The sequence below is a fragment of the Mytilus galloprovincialis genome, chromosome 4 (assembly GCF_965363235.1).
Source record: "Mytilus galloprovincialis chromosome 4, xbMytGall1.hap1.1, whole genome shotgun sequence".
In the NCBI taxonomy this organism is placed as follows: domain Eukaryota; kingdom Metazoa; phylum Mollusca; class Bivalvia; order Mytilida; family Mytilidae; genus Mytilus; species Mytilus galloprovincialis.
Window position 1 is genome coordinate 48,844,995 of NC_134841.1, and position 26,652 is coordinate 48,871,646.

General features: G+C 30.7%; 2 protein-coding genes and 1 long non-coding RNA gene across 4 annotated transcripts; 1 reads left to right on the plus strand and 2 right to left on the minus strand.

The window, feature by feature from the left end:
- The first annotated feature begins 366 nt into the window (after nt 1-366).
- LOC143072327 (uncharacterized) lies at nt 367-26,652 on the plus strand. Of its 2 annotated transcripts, none has more exons than XR_012977137.1 (2): nt 367-481; nt 25,697-26,652. It is a non-coding gene; the product is annotated as an uncharacterized LOC143072327 (long non-coding RNA). The 2 variants fall into 2 exon arrangements; XR_012977136.1 differs by lacking the exon at nt 367-481 and adding an exon at nt 23,017-23,358.
- Nucleotides 9,525-14,941, minus strand: LOC143072325 (uncharacterized). The gene is made up of 6 exons (XM_076247218.1): nt 14,712-14,941; nt 13,975-14,179; nt 13,656-13,750; nt 12,588-12,759; nt 12,042-12,152; nt 9,525-11,485 (listed from the first exon to the last, which is right to left on the minus strand). Exons 1-6 carry the CDS (start codon nt 14,853-14,855, stop codon nt 10,905-10,907), a joined length of 1,308 nt encoding a protein of 435 aa, XP_076103333.1. The 5' UTR covers nt 14,856-14,941; the 3' UTR covers nt 9,525-10,904.
- Nucleotides 16,805-22,761, minus strand: LOC143072326 (uncharacterized). The gene is made up of 7 exons (XM_076247219.1): nt 21,672-22,761; nt 20,461-20,531; nt 19,815-19,871; nt 19,035-19,334; nt 18,408-18,533; nt 17,516-17,609; nt 16,805-16,954 (listed from the first exon to the last, which is right to left on the minus strand). Coding segments are annotated over exons 1-7 (981 nt in total). The 5' UTR covers nt 22,003-22,761; the 3' UTR covers nt 16,805-16,952.

Here is a 26,652-nt window from a genome sequence, read left to right on the forward strand (position 1 = left end):
TATTGAATTATTCGTTTTATTTTATAACTGTAAAAAGTATTTGAAATTAGAATAAGAATCGGTTTAAACATGAAGCATTAAACAACTTATAAACATGCCAAAAATTTCGGAATCGCAATTTTTATAGGGGTGTACTTTACAATAGTGATTTACTTATTTTTGCTTAAGTACACCCTATTTTCATGTTCTATCGCTTTTCATATTGTAAATTATTAAATTGTGAGTAACAATATAAAATACTTCTGTTTTAACTAATTATTGTTAGTTCATTTAAAAATTGTATTTTCTTGCACCCTAATAAAGAATGGTTGATTCCTACGATCATTTATGTAAGTTTCACTTTATTTAAATGATATGCTAATTAGTGTGATGGTCACGTGGTGTCGGGACGCTGGTCACATCGGTCTGTCTCCAGGTCATTCTGTTCCAAGTTGTTGAGAAGAAGTTGTAAGAAAACAAACAGAAGAAATTACAGTAGAAGGTAAGCAATTTTGTTATTTTTTTAATTTAAAGATGCTGCGGGTTATTTCTGGAACGCTTCATCAAGCAAATTCAGTATTTAGGAACGGGGGCGTTCAGTGCACTGCTATTGCGTATTATGCTTTAGCTTTTGTTTTTTTCCACAGTAGTATTTTTGATTTTTACCCCGAAAGTTTTCAATCTTCTCACGTAGATGACATTCTTTTTAAGGGAAATTTTCTCTATGATAATATAATATACGACAGTTCAAGTTTTCGAGAGGGTCAGTTTCTTGCTCACGACACAGTCGCTTGAATTTTAGTGATATATATGTATGAAAAAAAAAAATACTGTTACAGATATATTTTATGGGGTTGTAAATCAAGGCAGGCGTTCTTATGATTCAGATTTTGGTTCTGTGTCGGTTTTCACAGCTTTCGAAACGGGATTTGAAGTTTCAAACTTTTTATTAACTACTTTTAATGACCTGACAATAGCTGTTTTCAGAAGTAATCATCATTATTTTATTTACGACTCTCACAGCAGAGATAGACACGGTAATATCGCTATACATGGTACAGCAGTTTTATTAGAATTTACGAATAGAGAAACATTAATGCAATATTTGATAAACACGTATTATGGTAACAACTTCAACGTATCACCAGTATTATTTCATTTAAATGAATTGATCCATGAAACGACAAGTGCTACTTCTAGTACTGACAGGGATTCGACTGTGCATTGCACTGAAAAACGAAAATTATCAGAACAAAAAAATCTATTAAGGGAAAAAGAGCTCACAACAAAGTTCCAAACGAAAGTTTAACATATTTAAGAAGAAATAAGAAAAGTAAAGTAGGTATCAATAAAGAAGTTATAACTAATGGCTCTGGTGAGTGTTTAAACACTTACAAAGAAGAACAAACTTCTAGTAATTTGTTTAAGTATGATTATGATAAATTTCAGGAACATTTCAACATTATAGAAAATGTATTTTTTTCAAATAGGAAAAAATGTGCACTCAAAATGAATTATTATTCCAATTTATCAACAAATAGTTTTAATTATTGTGAACATTCTGAACAAGTTGCTTTCTTTAAAAAAAGAAAAGCAATACATGAACCTAAGACCGCTGACTGCCGGGTCACCAAAAGATTGTTGCTGAATTTGTGTTTGCTTTTGAATTGAAATAATTGACTGTGAATATAAGAAGCCAGTTGAAAGTATATATCTACAGCTTCTATTTGAATAGTTATTTTAAAGCTCGACTATTTTATTTATTACTTGGGAATGTACATAATTTTTCCGATTATAACCCTAGCTTTGGCAAATCCTAATTTCTACTAGCCGGATGACTTATGCAAATTGCACAAACCTACTCAGTTTGCTTTATAATCTGGAATTCTGGATGCATTTATGTTATCTATCATATCTTTATATTTTGTTTCCTACATGAAGGCCTTTATATTCTCAACTCGTATTTGAAGCTGTCTTTACTCATGGTAGATGTTGTATGCGGTGAAACCTGTGGCATGCAATTGATTGGGACCTCTTATGAAGAGACTTATTTTGGTTCAATAAAACATCTCAAATTTTAAGGATTTCCTGATTTTACTTAAATCAATTCAAACATTCTACAGGGAAACTTAGTTTTGCCAAAGAATTTCTTCAAAATAACCAATTTATATAAAAAGGTATGTAGATATAAAAAGATACCAGAATTAAAATGATGTACGCCAGACACGAGTTCAGTAGATACAAAAAAAGCATCAGTGACGCTCGAATGAAAAAAGTTAAAAGGCTAAATGCATTACAAAGTTAAGGAATCTATTCCTTGGGTAGACAATCCTTAGCTTTTCGAAAAGGTCAAAGTTTATAATAGGACAGTGACTCAAAAAAGAAACAAAAGAGAAACAACTCGAGGTCAGAATACCGTTATAAATGATGACCGTGCTTGAAAGTCACATGCATGTGAAGCTCTTTCTGCCGTGTCCTGAATTTAGGTAACAAAAATGAAAATAAGCTTTCACGAGTGAATTTAATAGTATTGCATGCAAGTAGTATCTTAGCGCACGAAATAGTAAATAGAAAGCATCTCACTGATACTCAGGAAAAGAATACGCATTTGCATCATCACATATCTTAATCTAATAGTTAAATTCGAATGTCAAACGGCATACATTAAATGTTTTGACTCCGGATTCATTGAAAAGTGCAATAACGTGTTGGAAACCAAATTCACAATAGAAAAACGTAATCACTCCACCAAAGGGAGTAGTTATTTCACAACAGCAATCAAAAACGAGGAAATTTGTCTATCCTGTTATGTCTATCCTGTTACTATTGTTGCTATGGTTACAGTAACAGGATAGACAATTGTAGACAAAAACGTCGTTATTTTTTTTTATCTTAACATATAGGTGCAAAACGAATGAAATATTTCGTTGTTTGAAGTCATCTTAAGGTTATAACGTATTAATCTTCCCAATTAAGCATTCGCAGGTGCAATACTGATATCGGTAACAGGATAGACAAAAAGGTAACAGGATAGACTTTTATATAGTAATATATCAGAAACGTACGTTCCTGTTACCAATGAAATATAGAGAAAAGTAAACTAACTTATGAGGGATTTACTTGATGTTGGGTTTATTTGAAAGGGTGAAAAAATGCCGAACAATATAAATGCTATCTTAGACTTGCATTACTGGTGGTAATTTTTACAACCTTTGAAAACCAATTTTTAGAGGCATTTTTCAGTACAACCTGTTAAATTGGCAAATAATCTATTATATTACAGAATGAATATATATAGAAGTTTATTCTCTTTAAAACCATCTAATTGTCTACGTAAAACAAGCTTAACATTTTATCTAAACCTTTTCTTAATAACCCAAAATTTCTTTTGAAAATGGTAACAGGATAGACAAAATAATGTACCACCGATCAAAAAATGTTTCAACATATTTTTGTATGACATCATTAAGATTGCATCTTTTAATATGTTGTTCTTAAAGTACTGTTTGTTTTGATTATCTTATGTAGAGGGTTGTTTGAATAAGTAACTTTTAATAATTTTTTCAATTTCAAAATTCGACATTTTTTGAAAATGACCCATATATGTATGAAAAAAAAAAATACTGTTACAGATATATTTTATGGGGTTGTAAATCAAGGCAGGCGTTCTTATGATTCAGATTTTGGTTCTGTGTCGGTTTTCACAGCTTTCGAAACGGGATTTGAAGTTTCAAACTTTTTATTAACTACTTTTAATGACCTGACAATAGCTGTTTTCAGAAGTAATCATCATTATTTTATTTACGACTCTCACAGCAGAGATAGACACGGTAATATCGCTATACATGGTACAGCAGTTTTATTAGAATTTACGAATAGAGAAACATTAATGCAATATTTGATAAACACGTATTATGGTAACAACTTCAACGTATCACCAGTATTATTTCATTTAAATGAATTGATCCATGAAACGACAAGTGCTACTTCTAGTACTGACAGGGATTCGACTGTGCATTGCACTGAAAAACGAAAATTATCAGAACAAAAAAATCTATTAAGGGAAAAAGAGCTCACAACAAAGTTCCAAACGAAAGTTTAACATATTTAAGAAGAAATAAGAAAAGTAAAGTAGGTATCAATAAAGAAGTTAGAACTAATGGCTCTGGTGAGTGTTTAAACACTTACAAAGAAGAACAAACTTCTAGTAATTTGTTTAAGTATGATTATGATAAATTTCAGGAACATTTCAACATTATAGAAAATGTATTTTTTTCAAATAGGAAAAAATGTGCACTCAAAATGAATTATTATTCCAATTTATCAACAAATAGTTTTAATTATTGTGAACATTCTGAACAAGTTGCTTTCTTTAAAAAAAGAAAAGCAATACATGAACCTAAGACCGCTGACTGCCGGGTCACCAAAAGATTGTTGCTGAATTTGTGTTTGCTTTTGAATTGAAATAATTGACTGTGAATATAAGAAGCCAGTTGAAAGTATATATCTACAGCTTCTATTTGAATAGTTATTTTAAAGCTCGACTATTTTATTTATTACTTGGGAATGTACATAATTTTTCCGATTATAACCAAAGCTTTGGCAAATCCTAATTTCTACTAGCCGGATGACTTATGCAAATTGCACAAACCTACTCAGTTTGCTTTATAATCTGGAATTCTGGATGCATTTATGTTATCTATCATATCTTTATATTTTGTTTCCTACATGAAGGCCTTTATATTCTCAACTCGTATTTGAAGCTGTCTTTACTCATGGTAGATGTTGTATGCGGTGAAACCTGTGGCATGCAATTGATTGGGACCTCTTATGAAGAGACTTATTTTGGTTCAATAAAACATCTCAAATTTTAAGGATTTCCTGATTTTACTTAAATCAATTCAAACATTCTACAGGGAAACTTAGTTTTGCCAAAGAATTTCTTCAAAATAACCAATTTATATAAAAAGGTATGTAGATATAAAAAGATACCAGAATTAAAATGATGTACGCCAGACACGAGTTCAGTAGATACAAAAAAAGCATCAGTGACGCTCGAATGAAAAAAGTTAAAAGGCTAAATGCATTACAAAGTTAAGGAATCTATTCCTTGGGTAGACAATCCTTAGCTTTTCGAAAAGGTCAAAGTTTATAATAGGACAGTGACTCAAAAAAGAAACAAAAGAGAAACAACTCGAGGTCAGAATACCGTTATAAATGATGACCGTGCTTGAAAGTCACATGCATGTGAAGCTCTTTCTGCCGTGTCCTGAATTTAGGTAACAAAAATGAAAATAAGCTTTCACGAGTGAATTTAATAGTATTGCATGCAAGTAGTATCTTAGCGCACGAAATAGTAAATAGAAAGCATCTCACTGATACTCAGGAAAAGAATACGCATTTGCATCATCACATATCTTAATCTAATAGTTAAATTCGAATGTCAAACGGCATACATTAAATGTTTTGACTCCGGATTCATTGACAATTTATCCGAAATTTTTGAGAATGCAAATCGATAGTGTGCTTTTGAAATGTGATCTATAATGTGAATGAATCAAAGAGGTGTAGGATAGTTGGTCAACACAATGAATACAATTTTCAAAACCGTTGAATATAGTACAAATATGTAGATGCTATACGGTTAAACTATTAACACAAACAAACAAAAATTGAATTTAAATTTTATAAAAAACTAACGTTCCTGTATATATTTACTAAATTTATCTTACTTTCTGTTTTATGGATATATTACAATACAAAAAAACAAAAAAATTTCTCATAAAACCTAAATACTAAAATGGTATGAAATAATTAACGTAGAAATATAATGATTATTGTTTATAAACATTTTTTTTGTAGGATGCAAGAATTTATTTAGATTTGATTTTTATGTTTCCTTTACAAATGAATATTTAAAAATACCAAAGCAGAGTATCTTGTAATGTAAAATACTTATTTCTTAATTGCAACTCTGAAAATATTCTGATTTCAATCATTGTTAGTTTCTTCAGAAACATAAATACAGTATATATTTTGTATATATTTCTTTGATTCCGATTGAATTAAATACTTTTGATAAGAATATTATCTTTCTGTTTTCCGATCTAATATTAGTATTTTAACCAGAATCTTCTCTCCCGTAAGTCTATGATGAAATACACACTCAGTATCGCGTGGTTAAATCTTCAAACATAATTAGTTCACATGTTATCGAGACAACATACAATACCACGTTATAATTGACCCAGATACACACAGTGTACAGTGGTAACAAATATAATTGCGTCGTCAAGGGCCATCAAGGGACCATATCAAAGACGTAGATAGCAACCTGTTAAGACCTGTATAAATGACCGAAAACTTTCGAGACGTTCCGAGAATTTTATTCTGACTTCCAGCCGAGAGATATCGAGTGGCCCATAGACACATCCAAAACTCGCCAATATATAAGCATGAACCCCTCAGGGGGTTCATGCAAAAAAGTAAAAAGTAAAAGAATGAAACTAAAAATTTATCAGAATAAATCTCATTTGAATATCTTTGACTTTATTCAACTTAATTTTTTTTAAATTTTGATAAAATACACTTTTAAGAAATTTAATATAAAAAAAATATCCAATTAATTCCAACAACTAGAATATAAATGCAACTGTTTAGCAGCCAAGCTATAATATGAAACATTTGAACAGTAATCTGCATACAAGCTACCATTTTCTTAAAAAAAAAAACCAACAACAACAATATTCAATTAATAATGATTGCTAACAACACTAGTAAGAATTTCAACCAGAAAGACTATTTATTGACTATGAGACAGCAACCAACAACGCAGCACGAACAGTGTGACCAAGGGTAAATGTGAAAGACTGCCTCTTCCACTTCACACAGTTTATTTGGCAATAGGCACAGAAATATGGACATCAGTCCTATTTTAAAGAAAATGAAGACATTACTCAACTGATACGAGGAGCCGCACTACTACCTCTTGTTCCAACCCATCTTGTTGAGGATGTTTGGCTAAACACTTAAGAAGACATTAGAGAAGCTAAAATCATACCCGCTACAACTTCATTTATAGAATACATGACAGAGTTCTGGGTTGAAAGCAACCGCTTTCTATGGAATCACTATTACACAGAAGGACCCTGCACCACAAATCACCTGGAAGAATGGCACAAAAAACTTAAGAAGAGACTCAAACATGCTCACCCAAACATATATGAGCTACTGAAGGAAGACACAGGCACTAACAGAATGCAACATTATCCAGTATGCAGCAGGAGGAGCCCGCCCACCAAAAAGACGACGATACAGAGTAATAGACACCAGACTCCAACTACTGAAAGACCGATTCCAACAAGGACTCATCAACGTGGTAGATTAATCTTACGCAGCCGCTGATCCCATCTTCTCCATTGAACTGAACAATGAAGTGAAATATTGTAAATTATGACTTTGTAAATATAATGTTTTGTGACTTTTGATGTATATATAAAAGATTGTATTTCTCGTCATTTTACATATTTCCTTATGCAATTCAGAAACTAATGAACTATAAAGACACTTTTGTAACTGAATATCATTTTTTTTTGTTTGTTGTGTACATGTATGTATGTATGTTTATATTAAATAATTGAAAATTTTTTTTTTATTTTTATTTTTTTTTCTAGACAAAAAAAACCAACCTGAATATATAGAAAACACTTACAAACTATATATATATATATATATATATATATATATATATATATATATATATATATATATATATATATACCTAAGTTGGAACAGACTATACAATTGTATGCTCATTAAACCTTTTGTCTTTTTTGTTTAAATTGATAGAATTAAAAGTGGCCAAACCAGGAGTAAACCTAAGCCCACCCACCTTTGTTCGTAGGAAAGTTGTCTTCAATTGTCTTAAATGGCTAATGGCTTTTAAATTAATTGTTTGTATGAAAACATTGAAATCAGTATTGTTTAAGAAATTTAACAGATAATATTGATAAACTCTGATGAGAACACTAATCAGACCTAATTAGATAATAATGAGGTAGTAGTTAATCAACAACCTGTCATAATTTACCGGACAATTAATACTGATTGCAGTCAACAAAGTTTGGCATGGTTTATTGTTGACAATAAAATAACTTTGGTTCCACAACAAGGTGCGTTTATCCAAGGACCTGTATATTGAAATATGAAATGGCAGGAAAAGAAAATACTTTGTTACTCTTTTCCCAAAAGGAAACATGAGTATATATCTTTATTAGCCTCCCTTAGCAGAGATAGTGATGCGAATACAATATCAATGCATAACCAGAGACATATATACACATATGTGTATATATGTCTCTGGCATAACACAGTATACACAAATTTGAACACATAAACACAAGAAAAAAAAAATAAATTAAGGGAAGTACTGCAAACTTTATTCACATTGTTAATTAGAAATGAGAAACACTTTTAACTTAATCCACATTGTCAATTAAGAAATGAGAAAATGTTTTGCAAAACTTATAAACATATTTGACGCATAAAAAAGAAAACGTTTTTTTCTGCTCACAGTAGAATTTGGTAGATATATATTATTTACCTTTTCTTTTTAGTTTTTTCAAGGATTTGTATAGTATTTACTATAGATATAGATTTACTATACAAATCCTTGGTTTTTTTCATTTCTAAATATTGGCTTTTTAAAAGTTGTAACAGAGCTTGAGGGTAACATTTATCAGTTTAAGATTTCTAAATAAAAACAAAACATAACCCCTTTGAATTTGACAATATACACTAAAACTTTTACGAAAGTTTTTATTATTTTTAAAGTAATACACTAAATCAGGTACTACCAAGATTAAGCACTCTCTGGTATCTATACTGAACATAACTGCAAAACATCAACACTTGCAATTTATTACACATAAATATGTTACAACAATACATTATAGATTCTAATTATACATACCACACAGTAATATATATTATATATTTTTCTTCTACAACGTAAGTTCAAGAATCTTTTATAAGTGAGGGTGCTATCTTTAGTCAAATTTAATATACAGAGAATGACGGTTTACCAAGGACGTACGAGCCGCGGTATAATTGTATTAATGTATATACCATATACGGGAATATGTCAGACCCCTTCTAGGATTTGCATATTTGGAAAAGTCAGATATGATTATCATATTATTTGCCATTAAATTGACTTTCAGAATCATGTTCTTTAATTTGACCGTGCTTTTTATGTTTTTATGAATTTTAGTTCACAGTGGAAAATTTTACTATATCATTAATACCAATTCTCTGTAAGGACCATACTATTTAAATAGGAGCTTGGAAATGAATGATCTTAGAATTCAGTCATACTTTGTCAAATGATTCATCTCATCATATAACATTACTGCAAGAAAAAAAATTTGGAAAAATTTAGTGCGTTACCATGGTTACGGGAACCAGTCGATTTCGGCTCTGTTTTAGGCCTTTTTTAAGGAAAAAAGAGCATTTTCCAGTCTCAAATAAAACAAAACAACTACAAATTGAAGGAAATGCAATACCATTCATGCATTATACACTTTATTGGTAATATTTTTACTACATCTCAATCATTTCAGTTTAACACATTCTCAAGAAAAAAATAGTACAAACATGTGCTAATTTCAGAAAATCTACAATTTCAGAATTTTGCATTTTTTGGCATAATTTAAACTAATTTTACTAAAAGTTGTCAACATAAATTGGAATTGATCTTTTGTTCACCAAGTAGGTATATCATTAATAAATTCAGAAAAAAAATAAAATAAGTGGGGTCTCGATGGATGATCCATTAAAAATCATGCTAAAAATAGCATAAATTGGAATTAGGTCAAATTAAGCCAATACAACCAAAATCTTTATTTTAAATTTTTTTTTCACAATTGCTTATATAATTGATCAGTAGTTATATGGATCACTGTGTGGTTTTCAAATTATAAAGAAAAAAGATTCAAAATTAAGGGAATGCCTTATTTTGTGTGCATGGCAACATATTGTTACCATAGTAACATATTTTTTCCCAAAAAATCAAGAAATTTATATGAATACAAAAATTCCTAAAGATAACAATGAATGAAATTTCTTTTTTTATTTATAGATAATATTTAGATAGATGCATATTTCAATACTGATAAACAGCTATGTAAAATATACCATAGAAACAGCTATATCACCATAGCAACAATACTAACATCAACTTTAAAATTCTTGTTTCCCTTGATTTTTTCATTCGACCTTTATCAAATTCTCTATGATCATGTTTTTTTAACAGAACTTGACAACAGGTGACTTTAATAAGCAAAATAAACTTCTTACTCTCCTAAAGAATCTGAGTTTTAACTACTTTTTACTGGGATATGGTTGATGATCAATTTGAGTTTTGCAATATAGAGATCACAGATGGTTTTACACTCAGCATGTAACCTGATAGAAATGCTTGGCAAGTCTATTTCTAACTGCCTCTTTACATCATATAAATAAACTTTGTGTGAAACATTTTCATGTTATTCTATATTATATCTTGTCTGTATTAATTCGTGTCTATTGCATATAGGTCAACATTTTTTGTTTAATGATATAACAATAAAAAAAATTATGACTGCCAATGAAACAAATCAACATCCAAAACCAAATGTTGTTGATGAAAACAATTTAATGTTACCTTATGGTCTCCAACATGGAACATTAATCTTTAGATGTTTTTCTTTTCTCACATAAATAATATTAATCACTTAATCATTTTTTCAGAAGTTGTATAAAAAACTAAATTTGTTCAGAGGCCTAACTCAGCCCAAACTGAAAACTTTAATAAATCTTTTTAAAGTGTAAAATTGACAAATAACAGATAAGATAATAAGTAGCATTGAAATTTAGTTAAATTGGACTTATTTAGAAATTTGCTGCAAAATTTTAATTTTCAGTTCATGTTTGCTGTCTTCTTCTTCAGCTGATTTAAAATCCCCAGGTTCAGAATTCCTGTCTTTCATTGCAAGTCTTGAAAAATAGGACGAAATTTGTTGTCCAGTCAAATAGTCATTCCTTTTGAAAAGGTACTGATCTTCTTCCTTCATATTTCTCATTTCCTCTGCAGCTCTAAAAGGATCTATCTTACTGCCAGTTCTTTTTCCTGCATAGAACCTATCGTGCATGTATTTCCGCTGAGCCTCACTGAAAATTACTCTTTTTTTCTTGGTTTTCAGAGCCCATCCCTGACGCAGCCCACTTTCTCCTACAACTGAGTCTGATGGTATTGACACTGACTGGGTATTAATGAAAAGGCTGTTTACTTTTGTGCCATACATAATTTTAGCCTTGTCATGAACAGAAATGACTTGTACATAGTTACAATCTCCCAGCAGAAGGTGGTTATCCAATGTCTCATTAGAGCTAAATGATTTGATGCAGCCATCTTTAGGACAATCATACGAAAGTTTCCTTCTCTTTGGTTTAGGGTGTAGATCTTCATCTTTAAAAAAAAGGATAAAACTGTCAAATACATTACTCAAGCCTACAATTAATTAGGCGATTTATTAAAATGAGTGTTATCACAGGCTGAGCAGAAATTACCTTCCTGTCCAGGAGCATTATCGCTTTATGTTAATAGTGTCAAAGCTTTAGTTTTCATATTTGTGTATATATGTGCATGTCTTTATGTGTTCCTGTGTGCTTGTATCTGTCTTTTTCTTTAGGTTGTCAAAGTATTGAACATTTTGAAGGCCCACTCAAAGTTGTTTTTAGGCAACTTTGTCTGCTTTTATGAATCATATTTACAAGTCATCTGTATCTTTCCTCTATGTCTTAGTTCTAGGGTCATGTTACAAACTTAATAAAGTTGGTAAATGCACTGAGGTTTCATTTTAGATCTATTTAAAATTTAGCCACTGACATTCAGTATAATAATCACAACATTAGAGCAATGCTTATCTCATCCAGTGGGAAATATTTTCCCTATCTGATTTAATATTTTCTTAATTATAACATACTGCCAGCTGAATGCAACATTATAATTTAGGGTTCCTTACCTTCAGTACTCAAAGATCTGCTGACAGTTTCCTCATTTGTCCAGTTCAATTTTATGAGAAGTTCAGCTGGCTTTGGTGGAGACCCAAGTGATTTCCAAGGAATAAGTTGTCCTAAAATAAATGAAACAAATATGTTTTCTACAAATAGGAGCTAAATGATAACATAAATGTAAATGAAACACTTAGCAAAGTCATCAAGTCATTCATACAGAAAATATTGGACACACTATATATGCTTACAGTTATCACTTTTATGACTGGTAATGGCTTAGTGAGGGACAGATGGATGGACAATATATGGCCACAAAAGCTTGAGTTGTTTCAAGGTTAGAGTGATCAAATTATTGGGTTGAATTATAAATACTTCTTAAAACATTACTGATAAAGCATGATATACCTTGACAGGTCTATAATTGTTAACTTTTTATACATTGGGACTTAGATGGATACATTTTTTGTAGTTGTCTCATTGACACTGACACCATATCTTCTTATTTATACTGGTATATGAGAAAGTATCTTTATGTAATTCACAGAACCCTTTACCTTTTCCTATTTTGTACGCTTTCCATACTCTCAATCCATCAGACTCAAAGTGAAAGTTATGGAGTTGGGTAATTCCTGCAATTGATTTGGTATTGTTTTTTTCACCATCGATAACGGTTACTGTGTCCACAACTTTAACTCTAAATTGATCATTTTGTCTTGCATCTATGGCCTAAAAAATATACATTGTTGATACATGTATTATTATGGATGTGTCTGAAAACACATTTATATAAGACACATAATACATTAGTAGGGTTTCTATTTTATGATGTATTAATTTCGTAGCAAAGTCGGCATCCACTTGTGTCTGTACAGAACCAAATATAGTGTATATCTAAACAGACACAAATACAGGAAAAGAAAAATCACTGAACTATTTAGCACTGTTTTGTCACTGAAGTTTGTCCATCAATTCATAGTTTAAAAGACTTATGAAGTTTGTTTACTTTAAATAATTTCTTTTTGCATGCTAAATATTATCATACAAAACAATTGCATTTTACATGTGAATATAATGCTTCCCTGAGCACAGCCTGATACGGCTGCAGAGATTAAATCCTAAACATTTGGGGCAAATTTGGACACAATATTCAAGCTTGATGCTGTGAATTTGAATTGTGATCAAATTGTTGATATATTATAGGTTTCTGACACAAAATAAATGTGGACAAAGATTTAACAAGTCTATTGTGCAATAACTGTGCAATTGAAGATTTGTTCTTGAAACTTTTAAAAAATTTGAAATTTGAAAAAAAATATGAACCCCTTAAAGAATTTGGAAAAAAAATACTCCCCCCACCCCTTTTTGGACCAATTAACACAAAACTCAATCCCAGCATAGAGAGCACCATACACTTAAACACAAGTTATTAGTAAAAAAATCCATGCCCTTAAACTAAAGTTATTGTCTGGAAACCAAATGTCTTCGGACGACGAGGATGATAACAACAAAGTAATACCAATATATACTACTAGAAATATTTATTAAGTTGTTTTACGGTCATATAAAAATGATGAGATATCAAAATTACTGGATATATTTACAAATTTAATATATATACATACTACTTTCATTTCTTCAGCTGAAGTAACATCATGACCTTCATTTATGTATCGCTTGATAACTGACTTAATATGGGAGGCTCTACGATCACATGGCCCTAAAATAAAGAGACAAAATGCAACAATTAAGCAAATTAATTTAGTATCTGCACAGAAATATGCAGACAGTGTCATCATTTTAACTTTAAGTTGTAAAGAAATTCATTAGACATTTTGCCAATTTTCTGTAAGCGGTCCTTATAATGTAAAGTTTTAAAACAAAATAAATTTTGAAATGATTCATTTTTTGTCAAGTGTATACAATAAATGCTGCAGATCATACCTTTGCCATCCTGAGCTTCTGAAAAGTTGTACGATTTGATTTTATTGCCAACATCTCTTCTGAGTGAAGCCATCATTAATGTGTTTTTATAGCATCCTGCATTGTCTGAATATATGTGGATTTCTTGAATATCTGGTATCAAGGTATGAAGATCAGCAACAGTATCTTTGATCAGAGATGATGTTATAGGGGAATCTTGAGATATCTGAATAACAAAATGTGGACTTAATTAATACATGTAATAAGACAAATAATAACCAGACACATATTTCTAAACTTAAATTTGAAACAACAAATATGCAAAAATGTTTGTTTTTAAACTTTATTTTATTTTTTCTTTGCAGCACTTGTGCGTGTACATGTTAATTCTTTCTGCTTCCTGACAATTATTTCCTACACATTTATCTTGTCATTGTTGTAGCGCAAATTGTTCTGTTTTTCACTAAAGAGTTTGTAAACATATCTTATTAGTTATTCTGTAATTTGTTGATAGCCCTTCATATGTGAGTAAAACAGGCATAGATGTAGAACTACTGTTTGCTATTGGTGCTTTCTTTTTGATGAAGGCCTCCATGCAGGTACTTTCTGATCCAGAAAAATTAAATAAAAGGGCTGTTGCAATGCATTTTTTTTCTTGTTTCACTGTATGTGAGTTTACGTGTTGTTCTAAAACTAACATTCAAAAATTGGTGAGTGAATTAAATGGTGTTTTAGCAAGTAAAAATATAGAATCATACCTGAGCTGAAAATATATGCACATGTGTGAAGTTTTTGATGCATCCCTGTTCTTTAAAAACTGACACGGATATGTGCCAGTTCATGCCTCTCTTTGCAAACCAGTCGGTTTGACCCTCCCTATACTTTCTTGGCAACATCTTCATTGCCCAATCACAGGTCACTAATACTTGTCCATTTTTCAAATCTCGTACAAGATCTAACCTTGCATCTTCTTGGTTTCGTGATCTCATTATATAATTATATTATATATTATATATAAGCTTTCCAGTCTGTAATGCTATCAACAGCTGATTCAACCTGATGGAAAATTAATAAATAAAAAGTGGTTATACTTTAAGCAATGCAACTTGTAATCGAATATCAATTTAAACACTGCATTCATCAAAAGTATTTAAAAAATATAAAGGAAAACCTCTCTCAATGAAATGACATAATGATAAAATTGAGAAAGGAAATGGGAAATGTGTCAAAGCGACAACAACCCGACCATAGAGCAGACAACAGCCGAAGGCCACCAATGGGTCTTCAAATTGTAGCGAGAATTGCCGCACCCATAGGTGTCCTTCAGCTGTCCCCTAAAAATATGTATACCAGTACAGTGATAATGGACGTCATACTAAACTCCGAATTATACACAAGAAACTAAAATTAAAAATCATACAAGACTAACAAAGGCCAGAGACTCCTGACTTGGGACAGGCGCAAAATTGCGGCGGGGTTAAACATGTTTTTGAGATCTCAACCCTCCCCTATACATCTAGCCAATGTAGAAAAGTAAATGCATAACAATACGCACATTAAAATTCAGTTCAAGAGAAGTCTGAGTCCGATGTCAAAAGATGTAACAAAAGAAAATAAATAAAATGACAATAATACATAAATAACAACAGACTATTAGCAGTTAACTGACATGCCAGTTCCAGACCTCAATTAAACTGATTGAAAGATAACCTACTTGACAAATGATCAAAAAGGGAGTACTAAAAACATGCCTCAAGAACATTCTAAATCATAACTACAAAATGATGCAATCATATTCTAATTATTTTACAGTAGAAAAAACATGTATAGTACCTGAAAAAGTACTGCATCTTTGTTTTCCCAGTTGACACTCTGAACAATTGTGGAAATTTCATTCAAGATTTCATCAAGATTTCTGCATTGCAGACAAATTTCTGTATGACTGTGACCACACTGCTCTTCACCTTCACTCAATGCAAAAAGTCTGCAATGATCTGCTATATTTGATTCAGCCTCTATGTGAACCTATCAAAATAATTTGTTCTTGTAATTCAAGTCAATATTTGAGAATTTTTGAAGAAATAACATATATCATGTATATAAATGAACAAGCATTAAATTTGATTCTAGAGTCTTGTTAATTTTTGTGTTTCATGACTGATGGCATAAAATAAATACTTGATCTTGTAAAGATCATATATGTTTAGTTGCTACTTTTTAACATATCTCCTCTAAAGTCGGATGGTAAACCAGCCAGCACATCTCATATATTTTATAAGCTATCTCATATAATTTTCTTTATATCTTACAAATTACATGAGATTACTAATAAACTCTCCCTATGATATAGCTTATAAACTATATAAGATAGATATCCTACATAAAAAATATTAATAAGTTATCTTAAATATAAAAAGTTTTAAAGAAGATATCTTTATATCTTATAAAGTAATATATAATAAATTTTATAAGTAAATTAATACAATGTATCTCATAAAAACTATATTAATTGAGATATAGAAATGTTATAAATCATATGACATATCCTACATATTATATGAGATATCTTACATATTATATGATATATCTTTTATATCATATGAAATAACTTAAAGTTAGAATAGAAAAGACAATGGCTTGCCACAAATAAATCTTAGTTTAATATGAAGCTATGAGGAACATATTGCCCATGTTCTGATTTATTAGCCATTCAAGTTGTTTTTTTTTACAAATTTCCAATATCATTGATCTAAATATTCTGGTTTATATGTGCATACTCTATATATATTACCTAAAAGTCTGACTTTAGATAGCTTTTACCACTAAGAAGACATGAAATCATAATCTTTCTTTCTCTCATCAGTGATCTCTAATTTTTCTATAATGTTTTCCAGGTCTAGGAAAGATCTTCCCCCCTCAGCCACATAGTAGTCTAATCCCTCTATACATTTTCGTACAGATGCAGAACAATCATTTAAAATCTTGTATAATGTTGAGGATCCTGTAAAAGGAAGTATAAATTGTGAATCGTAAAGATCCAATTTTGAGTTGGAGGAAGATAAAATTAATATTAATGTAGTTATTATATAGAGGTTCAACTTAATTTTTATTATGTGTCGTTATATCTCTGATTAGCAAAATTAAAACATTTCAAAGAAAAAATATGCAAACTCTAATATTCTATTATACCTAATGGTTTGATATCTTCTGCTTCACAGTATTGTGTGTACTGTGTTATCAGTGAAGATGGTGCTAGGCTTCTTATCAGGTTTGGGACTTCAACAACCTCTCCTGAAGAAAGTTTCATGGTCTTTGTCCCATAAGGCAAATCCTTTATAATGTTAGATGACAGTATGTAGCAGTCTGCACCAAAAACTTTTTCAACTACTAGTCCGAAGACCAATATTCTGACATTTTTCTTATTGGGCCAAACAAAATTTTGCAAAAACTTACTAGTCCGAATGAAATTTTACTAGTCTGGGGCATCGGACTAGTGGCTAACAGTGCAGACTGATGTAGTCAATAAAATGTTCAAGTTTTTCATTGTCTACCCTGTTCCTACATTTTTTGTCAAGTGCAACTGGCATACCACATCCAACATCGTTTGTATGGTGCTTGGCTTTATTGAACTTCCAGGCTGACACATTTGGTAATAACTGAAAAAAAGTGATAAAGTAAAATATTTTTAATATTTTGCCAGGAAATTTATGTTTTAATATAACTGTCTGTAAGTCTAGAAAGTAAATTATTTCCTGTCAATAATATAACATCTGAATTAGGATCTGATAACTGCATTTTTTTTATTGGCAAAAATCCCCCAAAATTCTAAATAAAGATCTATTCTTTGACTATTATTAAATCCATAAAATGAATTATTTTTGGAAATTAATCATGAACAATAACCCTCTAAATATTTGAGAATATAAATAGTCTTTTATGGCATACACATAACTGTAGTAATAGATGCCTATACATATATATATATTTATCCTATACTTAGACTAAATAACATATGGTTTTTACTGTATGATTGTTATCATTTAATTCACGTAAAATCCGTATTTTTCAAATTGGCGCTTAGCGAGCTGATATGAAAAGTTTATCACATGCTTCGACTTATATCACATGCCTTTCCACAAAGTTATTGATTGGCATTCTGGTGATACTCTTCAAATTCCCGAAAATACACTTAAATGGTCCTTTTTAATATTTTATCTAAAACCGTGAAAAATTTAAAATATAAGGACTATAAAGCAATTAATTTTTTTTTAAATTTTATTAGGTCAATAGTATAAGGGAGATAATTCCAATTGACTTAATTAAAAATTGTACTGAAATTTATTAGGACAATATCAGCCAAGCAAATTGCAAGAAATTACTCTAAATCAGGATAATATTTTACACAAAGCAGCTAGTATCATTTTTTTATTATTTCTATAATTAAATGATCTTACTTCCTTAATCTCTCCAAAAGTTCTTTCCTTGCAAATAATAGACAGTATTTGCCTCTGTAAAGTCCAAGACTCAGCTTGTAAATACACTTCCTTCAGTATAAAGCTAGTTTGATCTAATGTTGTAATCTATAATAGTAACAATAGAAAATTTTTAGAAACGTGAGTCAATATTATATATATGTACATACATATATGGTGAGATTCCACATAAAGAACCAACACTGACTGAGACTGAGTCTAGGTCAATAAAGGCAATATCAACACTAAATCTATGACACATCAAAACACAATAATTATGTTATTACAGGATCAGTTAGATATATAATAAAGAGTTCTAGAAAAACAATATTTTAATTGTAATGTACATGTACAGACGTATATAGATATCATCAGAGTAATGGGGTCATACATCATTAATACAATTCAAAAATATAAAAAAGACATGTGGTATAATTGCCAATTAGACAACTATCCATCAAATTTCAAACATAGTAGATGTAAGCAATTATAGGTATTTTTAAAAAGGCTAATTTCCAATTGATTTGTTCTATATTCAGGGACAATTGTTTTAACTACAGATTTTAGTTTATCATGTTTAACTGCCATATTTGCAATTTAAATTCTTACCTTTTCATTAAGAAGAGTTTGTTTTGCCTGTAAAACCATGGTTTCCAATTCTTCCCCTTCACCTGGGCATATTGTGCTGCAAATAGCAGTAAGGCACTCCAATGCTTTGGATACACACTTTTTTCTTGTTTTCTCACAGGAAGTACTTAATGGTGTTGTCTTTTCTTTTATTGGAGAAACATTTGTTATTTCAAGATAAGCATTAAGCTTCTCAAGTTTTCCAATGCCACACACAGAAGCCTCAGAGTCTTGGCTGAATATTGGCTGGCTTTCACTATCAGCATCAGAAAAACAATTTACCTGTAAAAGTGATAGAAAACTTGACAACTTGTCTATATGAAAGAAATGGATGTCTTAATCAATTGTGTTAGAAGCTCACTAATATTTAAGTTAGGTCATTATTTACCTTTATGTTGGTTTTCTGTTTCTTTAAGACTATTTGTTAAATATCCTAACAAACAAATAGAAACTTATTGCATTGTGGGAACAAACTTAGGTCAGTGCTATTTTCGTGTAGGTGAAAAAGATCAATCTTAATATATCATATAGTGGATATTTCTACATAAATATATTGCAGTATGGTCTTTGCTCATTGTTGAAGGCCATACAGTGACCTATAGCTGTTAACTTTGGTTTCTTGTCTTGTGAAGAGTTGCCTCATTGACAATCATACCACATCTTTTTTAAATGTACATATATATACACAAGTTCCAATTACAAGCATTATTTACTGTTCAGGCTGTGATTCAAATGCTTATTTGTAGCTAAATTTATATTAACCTCAACAATAGTGTGTCGTTCTCGTTTTTCCTCAGCAATGCATGATGTGGCACCCTCCTACAAAAATAAATAAAAATATTATTTAGAGAAAAATGGCCCAAATACACCTATGTACTAGTATCCTAAAATAAATGAACAGTTTTGCTATTTCACATTTGCATATGATTGTATAAGTTTTATAATATCACTTTTAAATTGTTGACTCTAAGATGAACATGTACAATTAATAAAAAAAATAAACATGTATGCTAATATATATTCAAATTGTATAAACAAGAGAAACATCTTTCTTCTTATAAACTATGTTCCTTTTTTTAATATTTTTGCATAAAATAAGTGTGTTATTACTGCAAATGAAACTACTAAATCTATATAATAAAATGAATATATTATATTAAATAATTATGTAATAAAACATAGTACTGTTTACAATTTGTAAAACACCCATACCATATACAGGTACATGTAGTTGAACATTGTTGAACAAATAAAAGGTTTTATCCTGACAACTGTGAAAACATAAGAAAACTGACAGCCTACTTAATTTATAACAAAATAATTTATGAACAACAAATATGAGACCGAAACAAGTAAAATGTGCAACTGGTATAATTTTTGTAAACAATACATTTTGTAAATAACTTACTGCATAAGATTCATGGCAAATAGTCTCTACTGGTTTAACTGACAACTCTTTTCTGCAGTTTGTGCAAATTGCTGGGGGAAAAATACAGTTTACATGATTATGTATATATATATTAATCATTTGTGAATACATTTAGTACTAGGAAATAAGAAAAAGTCATAATGTGTAAGATTAAGATAAGTTGGTATAGCTCTGAGGTCCTATCAATTTATTTTGTTACAATACACCTCTGTATTAGTATCTGTTTTGTTCCATTCATATATGACATTGTACATTTGAGAATTTAGAGTATGTGTGGTGTCTGTGTCTCATCCAAAATTGTTGGTCGGCTGTTAAACATATTGTCATCACACATGTTACAGTACAATAGTAAAAAGTAAACTTGCACCAATATTTCACAAATAACAAAAAACCTTCCCTAGGTTGAAGTTTTTTCTCCTAGTTCTTTACAATGAACAAAAACAGCCAACAGTTTACACAGAAAAGAGGCAAAAGTATTAAACAGACTTCCATACTTTGATCATGTTGATAAACTATATATAAAATTTTGAACTTTGAATCCAACTTCTCATCTCTCATTATAGCTACATGTAGCCTTGACAGTCATGTGAAATTATGAAAGGTTTTAAAGGTGTCAAAAACATAAAGTATTTGTTCATTTGTTTATTTTTTAAGCATATTCACAATTAATGTATCTGTAAAATTGAAAGAGTAAGACTACATTACTAGATGTGTATCTGATTTAGTAGATACTAGATTTCACTTTTTTTCTTCGTGTCAAGGAAAACATTACTGGATCCCCCTTTTTTCTAAAATTATTTTTTCCCCTTCAAATAATTTTAGGGGGACAAAAAAAAAGAGAAGAAAAACTGCAACCCTCCCTCTTGTATAAAATTTTAAAAAAAGCCTGGCCTCTTATTAAAAAAAATTAGGAAATTGTTAAACTAAAGAATTGTAACTATAAATTAATATGTTCTTGAAAGAGGGGCGGCATGACCTTTTTAGGGACATCGGGATCAGGTGTTTTTAAGCTTGTAATTTCGGGATTGACCCTTTCTTTTTAAAGTTCAGGATGTCGGGATTTAAATTTCTTTAAATTCATGACCTCAGGATTTCATGTTTTTACGCCCGGGATTTCTGGATCAGGACCCCTCCGACCACCCTCTTGAAATGAAGTATATGTTATAAATTATAAATATAAAACTACTTACGTGCACCAATAGGCACTACAACTCCAGTTGTAGTAAGAATTTTATACATGACATCTTTTGTTATTTTTCTGTCTCCTTTAGCCACACTTTTGTGTGCTGAAATTGAGGATGGAATGCAGCACTTTCTCCTGACCCATGAAAGACGATTTTCTTCTTTTATATACTTGAAATGTTCACCACAAATGGTGTACTCCTCTGTTTTGTAGGTGTTTAACAGACCGATTTCAGATAACAGTAGATCTGCATCGTCCGACTGTACAGATGCTAGTAGAATAATTTGTCCATCACACCCTACACCTGAATATTTACTAGCTTTAAATTTACAACTCATGCCAGTCACTTACAAATCAATGTTTTTCTACTTTTGTTTCAACATCTCCTCATATGGCTTTTAACTAGGATCTCTTTTGAAAATTAACAAATGTTCCAAGAAATTAAGTATGGATAATATGTTTTACTTTAAAAAATAGTGTTCAGATTGTGTCTGCCAGACACACACTCCTTACTGACTTTTACACTGAAGAGTTCTGCAAGGGGAAATAACTCTTGTTGAAAATGAGGGAAATTGGGGGAGTTCAATAGGCCAATGTTTCTAAATAAGCATAGACCCCACCAATTTTTGTTTTAAAATATGTAGTTTTATATTTTTTCTTCCAAATGGGAAAAAGAATTAAATCTTCTGATTTTGACAAAATATTTTTTTTTGTGTTCAAAAATAGGTGAGCTGGACCGAATCTAGGTCATATTACTAAGTTTCATGGGACAACAAACTTATTTTTTTTTTGCATAAAATTTTCTTTCTCCAAATTTAAGAATTATTTGGATATCACTCTGATAAATGGAACCAGTCATGGAGATTTATTTATTAGAGAAAGCATCAAAATACATCTTTGTAGTATGTTAGCTATATTTTCACAGGAAATGTGGAGTAAGGAAAATTTGCATGCCGTAACCATGGTAACCAAAACATTTCAATGAATCAAAGTTATGTTTTTCAACATATATCAGGAGGTCCTTCAAATTTATGTTGAAATTTAAAAAATATGCAACCATGCATTTCCAGCTAATTTTGGTCATTACAGATAATTGCTTTTAATATACAAGGGTGACTTCCGGTCAACTTTTTACCCTTTTTACGTAACGTATTCATATTTTTCTTTATATAATATTATTTGCCATTAAATTGTCTTTCAGAATCATTGTGACTTCCGGTCAACTTTTTACCCTTTTTACTTAATGTTTTCATATTTTTCTTTATATCATATTATTTTTCACTAAATTTTCTTTAAGAATCAATTGACAGATTTGGACCGGGTTATATGCTTTTTCAGGAAATTAAGTTTTAATGCTCAAAAATGTGTTGCCAGAGTCACGCTAAGAAAGACTTCCGGTCAACTTTTCGGTAAAAAAGCATATTTAAATATATTATGTTTTAATTTTATCTGATAGTCTATTATATTAGCTTTCAAAATCAGTTTTATTTATCAATCTAGCTTTAGAGGTCCCAGAGATATTAGTTACAATACACCCAATTTTTACTTCCGCGTTTTCCACTTCCGCGTTTTAGACCCTCCCCTAATTCTTTTATATAAAAAGCCCGCGAATGCTTGTCATTTTTTCTTTGCTGTTAAAAAAGTTGATCTTTCGTTTGTTTGTAGAAGTTTGCGTGGTGTGACAGTTCAGACAGGTATGACAAAACATACACGTGTTTTAATCGTTATTAGATAAATCAATTACTATACAAATCCTTGGATAAATATCACACAGGAAACTTCTCAAAAATTGTTTTAGATATGTAAAACATTTGCTAATGGCATAATGCAATTTTCTTGACTGAAGCAAAAAACAAACCCACACACCTTTATTCCTTGTGCAACTCATTCATTTGTCATTTGTAATACTTTTAAAACTTGTGTATTTGAAAAATCTGAAATTGGAGTGAAACTGGTATTCTAGAGGAAAGGAAAAAAAGATAAAAGTTCGTGTAAACCATTACTCAGAAGATTTAAAAGCAACACCAACCCACAGGCACTTGTTTTCTATAAATGGCAAGATCCACTGTCACTACATCACATAGTTTGCTGCAACGTCTTCAAACAATGAGCAAAACCCACATATAAAAGGCCTGGAAATGACATTAACTATATATAAAGCAATTCAAACAAGAAAACTGATAGCCTGATTTATGTACAAAATATAAATAATTGAAACTGATTTATGTACAAAATATAAATAATTGAAACTGATTTATGTACAAAATATAAATAATTGAAACTGATTTATGTACAAAATATAAATGATTGAAAAACATATATGACATACAGCAACAAACAACTACACCACTGGATAAACGACTGAAGGGAAGCAATGCACTGCAGTGGCGGATCCCGAACTTTTCCTAAGGGGGGGCCGCTACAGTCATGCTTCAATGATTCTCTATATAATCAACCAAATTTTTCCCACGAAAGGGGGGGCTTAGGCCCCCCCCCCCCCCCCCCCTGGATCCGCCTATGCACCCCTCCAGAAAACCGAGTTTCATCCAATCTCAATTTATGGAGTCTGTATTTGAGCTCAAAATACAATTTATACTGTACATGAAACATGACTATAGATAGCCTCAGGTTGACGGAACATGCAATACTTTTGATATAAATATCATAAAATTGACTTCTGAAAGTATGGAACGCCATTGGAGCCATATAACAGGGTCGTCATATGATGGTCACAGCTTTGAAGGGTTGAGCAAAGGATTTTTTTTGTATTTTTTTCTCGATTGCATTCTTTGTACATGCATAAAGTATTGGTGTATGTATAGATCAGGTACAATGTAGATTGGAAGTTGTGGAAATAAGATTAAGAATTTTATTAGTCTCAAATCCAAACAAAAGAATAGTTACGAAATAAACGTAAAACAAACAAAGTTGTCAAACATATACATTTGTAGATAAAAAAAAGATAGATAGAAAACAATACAAACATGTAGCATCGAAAAAAAGAAAGATTATTAATATTTATTAAAATACTATTTCTACAACATGCCTCATCTATTAAGTTCTCATCTCAAATATCATGTAAGTCACCAATCCTACACAGTTTATATATATTGACATTATAGTTTCTCTCATTATACATTTGAATTATACTGTCAACAATGATAATTAATATACATGTGTCACATTATTCACGAGTAAAATACAAAATCAAATTTATTTTCACTGCTTGTTGAATTAAAACAGGGGACAATATTTGAAGTTTCATTAAACATTTTGATCCTAGGTTTATAAGTTCAGTACATGTTATAATAAAATGGAATTCATCTATCACCTTTTTATGGCATAAAGGACATATTCTATTTTCTAAGGCTGTTTTAATGTATCCATCGCTTTGAGGTATGAGAGGCAATGAGACAACTCTCGAGAATGGCTGAAAAGCTAGTATAGTTGTGTGTTTAGGGGCATCATCACTTCCTTCCAATGTGAAGCCAGCGATTGAATAAAGATGATGCCATATATTGCACAAATGATTTGTTAATTGTTATAATCAATAATCACAATGCCGTCATTAGGGAAACTGCAGACCAAACAAGTGTATCTGGTATTATGACGATCAATAAGATACTTGATGAGCTTTAAAAGGGCAGGGATACAGATGGTCCCCTCTCTCAATGCTCTCTGGTAGATGCAATCTGAAAGAGACGCATAACTGACGATTTTTTCTGGTAAAGGATATTACTTAAAAGTGTATTGTTATAGAGATACATATGAGGTTAGACATACAGTGCATGTCACTGTTTATTTGAGGATCTTATTGATGCAAACATTACAATTGAGGGAGCATTTCAAAGTTAGGAAGCCGCATTATAAAATTTATATCTGATATGTCTATATGCAGATTTTTCATGAAATAGCTATAACTAACTTCTCATTTTGGTCCATTCTTCAAAATTCACAAATTTTTAATTGCTATTTAAGGAAAACTTTCTTGACAAACAATGTAAGTACATGTACACTCTTCTTTTTTTACAGGAATGGCATGTACATGTTCAGAGCAAGGCATGTCTGAAGAAAATGAAGACATTCCTTCAGAACTGGCAGGGTTGATCTGTTCTGATTACAGAGGCATTAAGATAACAAATAACTTTCCCGCCAAAAATAGTAGGAAAATCATGAAAAGGTTGCTGCAGTTAAAACCAAGACTGTTCCAATATGAACCTTATGCAGAGGAAATAAAATTAAAAGCTTGGGTAAACTTCGTCAATATACCTCCTGTATATGAAGAAGGCTATGGCAACTTTTTTGATCCAGTCATGAAGCAGTTTGATCCTGATTTTTATAGTCCTACCGATATTGAAAAGCCTCATATCTTGGCAAGGGATCTTATATGGAGAGTGTTCAATATTGGTGAATTATATGTTGCCTGGAAGAATGGACAGAAAGGAAAAAAATACTTGGAGCTTGATCATGATATTTTGTTCGCTACTGCAAAGGCTGTGATGAAAGAGTTTTCCATTGATAAAGACCAGTGGAAGAAAAAATGTCTGCCATTTTTAAACCATTCAATAAATGACTTTTTTATGCGAAAAATTAAAAAGCCTTATTTTTGTGGATTTCTGGAAAATCAGTCGTGTATGTTCATCGATATTTAGATTTCAATCTAGTTTGAAAAGCTCCATAGCAAGAATTGAACCTAAATTAAACAAGCTTATGTGCATGGATAAATTCACTTTTCTAGTTAAGCATGCTAAAATTTGTGTGCAAACATGTACGTTTAATGTAAAGTTTGTTGTTTTTTTATTCATTGTAAGTCATTTTGACATAAGTGTACACTGATGTAGATTATATAGAACTATTACAGCCTTTTGTTTTGTAAATGTTGGACAGTGCTTCCAGTTTGTAGTTAGCTTCAAAGTAGTTTTGTTTATTTGTTACACTGTTTACATGTAAATTAAATTTTCCCTATACAATGTATAAGGACTTATCAA